The sequence below is a fragment of the Mercenaria mercenaria genome, chromosome 9 (assembly GCF_021730395.1).
Source record: "Mercenaria mercenaria strain notata chromosome 9, MADL_Memer_1, whole genome shotgun sequence".
In the NCBI taxonomy this organism is placed as follows: domain Eukaryota; kingdom Metazoa; phylum Mollusca; class Bivalvia; order Venerida; family Veneridae; genus Mercenaria; species Mercenaria mercenaria.
The window spans coordinates 23,937,210-23,943,429 of NC_069369.1; the positions used below are offsets into that span (position 1 = coordinate 23,937,210).

Here is a 6,220-nt window from a genome sequence, read left to right on the forward strand (position 1 = left end):
TTTTCATGGGATCTTTATGAAAGTTGGTCAGAATGTTTATCTTGATGATATCTAGGTCAAGTTCGAAACTGGGTCACGTGCCATCAAAAACTAGGTCAGTAGGTCTAAAAATAGAAAAACCTTGTGACCTCTCTAGAGGCCATATATTTCACAAGATCTTCATGAAAATTGCTCAGAATGTTCACCTTGATGATATCTAGGTCAAGTTCGAAACTGGGTCACGTTCCATCATAAACTAGGTCAGTAGGTCTAAAAATAGAAAAACCTTGTGACCTCTCTAGAGGCCATATATTTCACAAGATCTTCATGAAAATTGATCAGAATGTTCACCTTCATGATATCTAGGTCAAGTTCGAAACTGGGTCACGTGCCTTCAAAAACTAGGTCAGTAGGTCAAATAATAGAAAAACCTTGTGACCTCTCTAGAGGCCATATTTTTCATGGGATCTGTATGACAGTTGGTCTGAATGTTCATCTTGATGATATCTAGGTCAAGTTCGAAACTGGGTCACGTGCGGTCAAAAACTAGGTCAGTAGGTCTAAAAATAGAAAAACCTTGTGACCTCTCTAGAGGCCATATATTTCATGAGATCTTCATGAAAATTGATCTGAATGTTCACCATGATGATATCTAGGTCACTTTCGAAACCGGGTCACGTGCAGTCAAAAACTAGGCCAGTAGGTATAAAAATAGAAAAACCTTGTGACCTCTCTAGAGGCCATATTTTTCATGAGATCTTCATGAAAATTAGTGAGAATGTTCACCTTGATGATATCTAGATAAAGTTCAAAACAGGGTCATGACCTTCGAAAACTAGGTCAATAGGTCAAATAATAGAAAAACCTTGTTACCTCTCTAGAGACCATATTTTTCAATGGACCTTCATGAAAATTGGTCAGAATTTTTATCTTGATAATACCTAGGTCAAGTTCAAAACTAGGTCACTATGTCAAATAATAGAAAAAACGACGTCATACTCAAAACTGGGTCATGTGGGAAGAGGTGAGCGATTCAGGACCATCATGGTCCTCTTGTTTTATTTAGTGTGAGAGTGAGTTTCCCAATCAGCTTCACCAGCACTACATGTACATTCTTCTTGCCTGTATGCAGGCATTGTCAGAACATCAGCGCATTTTCACTTAGCGGCATTGTCATAACTTTTGCACATTACCTTTTGCAGATCATATCGAATTTATGTTATAATTTCCAATGCAGTGAGTAGGGAAAATGTCAATTTTTATGCCCCCGAAGGGAGGCATATAGTTTTTGAACCATCTGTCTGTCTGTCCGCAATTTTCGTGTCCGGTCCATATCTTTGTCATCGATGGATGGATTTTCAAATAACTTGGCACGAATGTGTTCCACAGTAAGACGACGTGTCGCGCGCAAGACCCAGGTCCGTAGCTCAAAGGTCAAGGTCACACTTAGACATTAAAGGATAGTGCATTGATGGGTGTGTCCGGTCCATATCTTTGTCATCGATGGATGGATTTTCAAATAACTTGGCATAAATATGTACCACAGTAAGACGACGTGTCGCGCGCAAGACCCAGGTCCGTAGCTCAAAGGTCAAGGTCACACTTAGACGTTAAAGGATAGTGCATTGATGGGCGTGTCCGGCCCATATCTTTGTCATTGATGGATGGATTTTCAAATAACTTGGCATGAATGTGTACCACAGTAAGATGACGTTTCATGCGCAAGACCCAGGTTTGTAGCTCAAAGGTCAAGGTCACACTTAGACGTTAAAGGATAGTGCATTGATGGGCGTGTCGGGTCCATATCTTTATTATCGATTGATGGATTTTCAAATAACTTGGCATGAATGTGTACCACAGTAAGACGATGTGTCACACGCAAGACCCAGGTCCGTAGCTCAAAGGTCAAGGTCACACTTAGACGTTAAAGGTCATTTTTCATGACAGTGCATTGATGGGCATGTCCGGTCCATATCTTTGTCATTCATGCATGGATTTTAAAATAACTATGCATGAATGTGTGACACAGTAAGACGACGTGTCGCGCGCAAGAACCAGCTCCGTAGGTCAAAGGTCCTAAACTCTAACTTCGGCCATAACTATTCATTCAAAGTGCTATCGGGGACATGTGTCATCCTATGGAGACAGCTCTTGTTCTATATATATTATACCAGATTTTTATAGCACTACTTTTCATTATAAACACGTTCAAAGGCACTATTTATAGCGCATAGGTCACTTTACAAAAAATAGTATTTAAGTTTGAGAGCTTGTGATTTTGGCTATAAATACTCACTGTAGAATTATTCTATTTCAGACCTGTTTTAGAGGTTACAGGACAGACAGAGAATCTTCAGTACCGTTGGTTACAGAATATGAAAGCCCATTCTTTTGCTGTCAGTGGAACAAGACATACTGCCACTGTTGTAAGTACAATAAATCCATACGAACAAGCTATCCAGCTGGCTTGTGCAAGGTCCGGTCTTTTCCTACAATTTAATCTGGAAATTCACTGTATGTCCTAAAATATGAGTGTAACATAAAACCAGTCATGCTGATAAAAAATTGCAAGGCAATGGCAGTCTGAGTAAGGTTGTCTTCTCAGACATCAGACCTACTTAAGTAACCTACTTACATCACTTTACAAATGTAAATTATGACTTTTATACATCTTTGAAAATTTGGTGGAAGTTCTGCATGCAGCTAACTATCAAGCTGTATGTCAGTACATTCCCAGTTATCAAATCTACTTAAGGAATGAAGTAAGATAACTTTTGGTTGAATTCGAATTATGTCTCTTTTTACGCCCCCGAAAGTGGGCAAATTAAAATTGCACTGTCCGTGCATCCGTGTAAATTCTTGTCTCGGTTGTAACTTTGCCATCCATAAAGGGATTTTGAAATAACTTGGCATAAATGTTCACCATAATGAGACGTTTTGTCATGCACAAGACCCAGACCCCTAGCTCCAAGGTCAAGGTCACACTTAGAGGTCAAAGGTTAACAGGGTCTGTTTTGTGTCCGGTCCATAACTCTGCCATTGATGAAGGGATTTTGAAATTACTTGGTATAAATGTTCCCCATAATGAGACAACATGTCATGCGCAAGATCCAGAGCCCTAGCTCTAAGGTCTAGGTCACACTAAGGTCTAGGTTACACTTCGAGGTTAAAGGTTAACATGGTCTGTTTTTTGTCCGGTCCATATCTCTGCCATTGATGAAGAGATTTTAAAGTTACTTGGCATAATTGTTCCCTATATTGAGATGACCTGTCATGTGCAAAACCCAGACCCCTAGCTCCAAGGTTTAGGTCACACTTAGAAGTCAAAGGTGTTTCTTGTCTGGCCCATAACTCTGCTATTTATCAAGAGATTTGAAAATGATTTGACACAAATGTTAACCATATTGAAAAGGTGTGTCACGCTTATGACCCGGGTCTCTCGTGTCAAGGTCAAGGTCACAAAATGTTGTGTGATTTTTTTTTTTTGTGCAGACAACTGTAGCATTCTTGGGCATGCTTCAGGAGCATTTGTCACCAGTAGTGACAGCTCTTGTTCTATTTTAAATATCTGGTTAAAGTTTTGCATACTACTAACTATTAAGCTGTATCTCAGTATAAGCTACGTATATTGGAGTGAAACTTCACACAATACATCCTTCTCATCCAGCTTTTATTCATAACATGGTTAGAGAACTCTTGGTTGAAGTTAAATCAGATTATGGCCCTTATTTAGAAAATTTGGTCAAAGTTTTATAAGTTCTTATCATTGCCATAATAAAATTTTAATTAGTAATAAATTGTAATAAAATAACTCAGTAACATTTTTGAACATAAGTCTTTCAAAGTCATGGCCCTGGTTAGAAATAGAAGTTCTTGATTAATCGAAGCTCTGACTTATGGGCAACTCTTGTTTGATTTGCGTCAACTAATGACAGACTTGACATTGTTGGCCTTCGTTGTGAATTTATAAATTGTTGTATTCAGTTGTTGTTTTTTGTTCTGAAGTATTACATCCTTTTTTCATATGAGCAAAGAGCTATAAAATAAACAGATCGGCAACTTGAAAGGCATATAGAGCAAATCTCGCCAACATCCCGTGACAACTGAATGAGATCTCATTGTAAGCGTCTGTTGATCATGATTGATCAAGTCAGCAAACACTTTGAAATAAGGTTACTTTCGGATCGTTTGTTTATCATGATAATGGTGCATTTTTAAAGTTATTAGTATTTTCTACACGGGGAAGAAATGAATTTATGATTGAAAGTCTGAGAAATCCACAGTTTTCGTTTGAAAAAGGACTCAAATTGGTTTATTACGTGCCGGGCGTACCACCAGTTTTGTACTTCAGTAAGCGCCTGTTGATTTGATCATGATTGATTAAGTCAGCAAACGCTTTGAAATAAGATAACACGCTAACACGAGATGACGCGGGATTATCCCAAGTTGCCATTCTGTGTATTTTATAGTTCTTTGATATGAGCAAAGTTTTCATGTAGACTAAGTTTTTCATGTTTTATTAGAACATCTTCTCAGTATTAATTATTGTATTTCAGTTATTTTCATCACGTCGAAGAGTTAGAATTTTTCTCATGGATGCCGAGGAAGATGAAGATGATGAGGATGAAGTAGATGGTGCTGACATCACTTCTCAAAGTGAAATTGACCAATCAGCTGCAAGTAATAATGACATTAGCCAATCAGCTTGCAGCTCTCAGGATACTAGCCAGTCAGGAGTTAGTATGCAAATAGAAGATAGTGTAATGGATGGAGATGATGGACAAGAAGACAAAGAGAACAGTAGTGGTCTAATAGACAGTGGTGAACAGTCTGGTTCTTAGCGTGGTTGAATCTCAATACATTAAGCTTGTTACACTATAACAATTGATTGTGCTATTAAAAGACTTAAAAATAATCATGTTTGTTTATTTTATCAGATCAATACAATTAAGAACAGTAATTGGCAACTTTCTAGTTTTATGTTCACCTGAGCTTACTGATCATGTAAATGAGCTTTTTAACCAGGTTTTCAACGAAAACCTGAGTTATTAGATTGGGGTAGATGTCGGTCGGGCGGGCGGGCGGCGGTGGCGGCGGCGGCGTCAAACTGGTGTTTCCGGTCAATAACTTTTGTTTCGATAAATATATTTGAATAAAACTTGGTATGTATGTAGCTTATATCAAGACAAAGGCTGGGATTGATTTTGGGGTTTCTGGGGTCAAGGTCAAGGTCACTGTTACTTAAAATAGAAAAAGGGTTTCCAGTCAATAACTTTTGTTTCGGTAAAGATATTTGAATAAAACTTGGTATGTATGTAGCTTATATCAAGACAAAGGCTGGGATTGATTTTGGGGTTTCTGGGGTCAAGGTCAAGGTCACTGTTACTTAAAATAGAAAAAGGGTTTCCGGTCAATAACTTAACTTAGGAATGAGCTATCATGATGAAACTTGGTGTATAGAAAACTTATATAAAGTTGTAGCTTGGGATTGATTTTGGGGTTTCTGGGGTCAAGGTCAAGGTCATTGTTACTAAAAATAGGGTTAGGTTAGGGTTAGGGTTAGCATATCTTCTACATGCATGGAGGGATTTTGATGAAAGTTGGCACAATTGTTCACCATCATGAGACGGAGTGTCATGCGCAAGAACCAGGTCCCTTGGTCTAAGGTCAAGGTCACACTTAGAGGTCAAAGGATACAAGAATGAAAACTTTGTCCGGAGCATATCTTCTTCATGCATAGAGGGATTTTGATGTAACTTGGCACAATTATACACCATCATGAGACGAAGTGTCTTGCGCAGTTCCCTTCTTTAGAATTACTTCCCTTTGTTGTTACTATAAATAGCTTATATTGTAACGTTTTCATTACTAGACGTAGGGAAAAATCGAGACCACTTTTCTGTAGTACAACATGCATGTTACATCCAATTTTGAGGTGTATTTTGACCAATCTCTACCTGGTAAGGATTTCTGTGTGGACTTACAATTTTTTTTTTGTATTTTATTTATTTATTTATTTTTTTTTTTTAAGATTAACTTCCCTTAGTTGTTACTATAAATAACTTATATTGTAACTTTTTATAATTGACCGTAGGGAAATACCAAGACCACTTTTCTGTGGTACAACATAGTTGTTACTTTCTAATTTTAGGTGTATTTTAAGGTATCTCTACCTGGTAAGGAGTTTTTTTGTGGACTTAGAAAAACAAAAGAATTACAATGATTACTAAACAACCACAAG

The 6,220-nt window shown here is 37.8% G+C and overlaps 1 protein-coding gene across 1 annotated transcript in view; it reads left to right on the forward strand.

Moving 5' to 3' along the window:
• Positions 1 to 4,894, forward strand: part of LOC123546046 (anaphase-promoting complex subunit 4-like) — a 71,807-nt gene extending 66,913 nt beyond the window's left edge. Inside the window, exons 23-24 of the mRNA XM_053550463.1 lie at positions 2,297 to 2,405; positions 4,536 to 4,894. Of these exons, the coding sequence (XP_053406438.1) occupies positions 2,297 to 2,405; positions 4,536 to 4,820 (394 nt within the window). The 3' untranslated portion in view covers positions 4,821 to 4,894. The remainder of the gene's footprint in view (positions 1 to 2,296; positions 2,406 to 4,535) is intronic.
• The last annotated feature ends 1,326 nt before the right edge of the window (positions 4,895 to 6,220 follow it).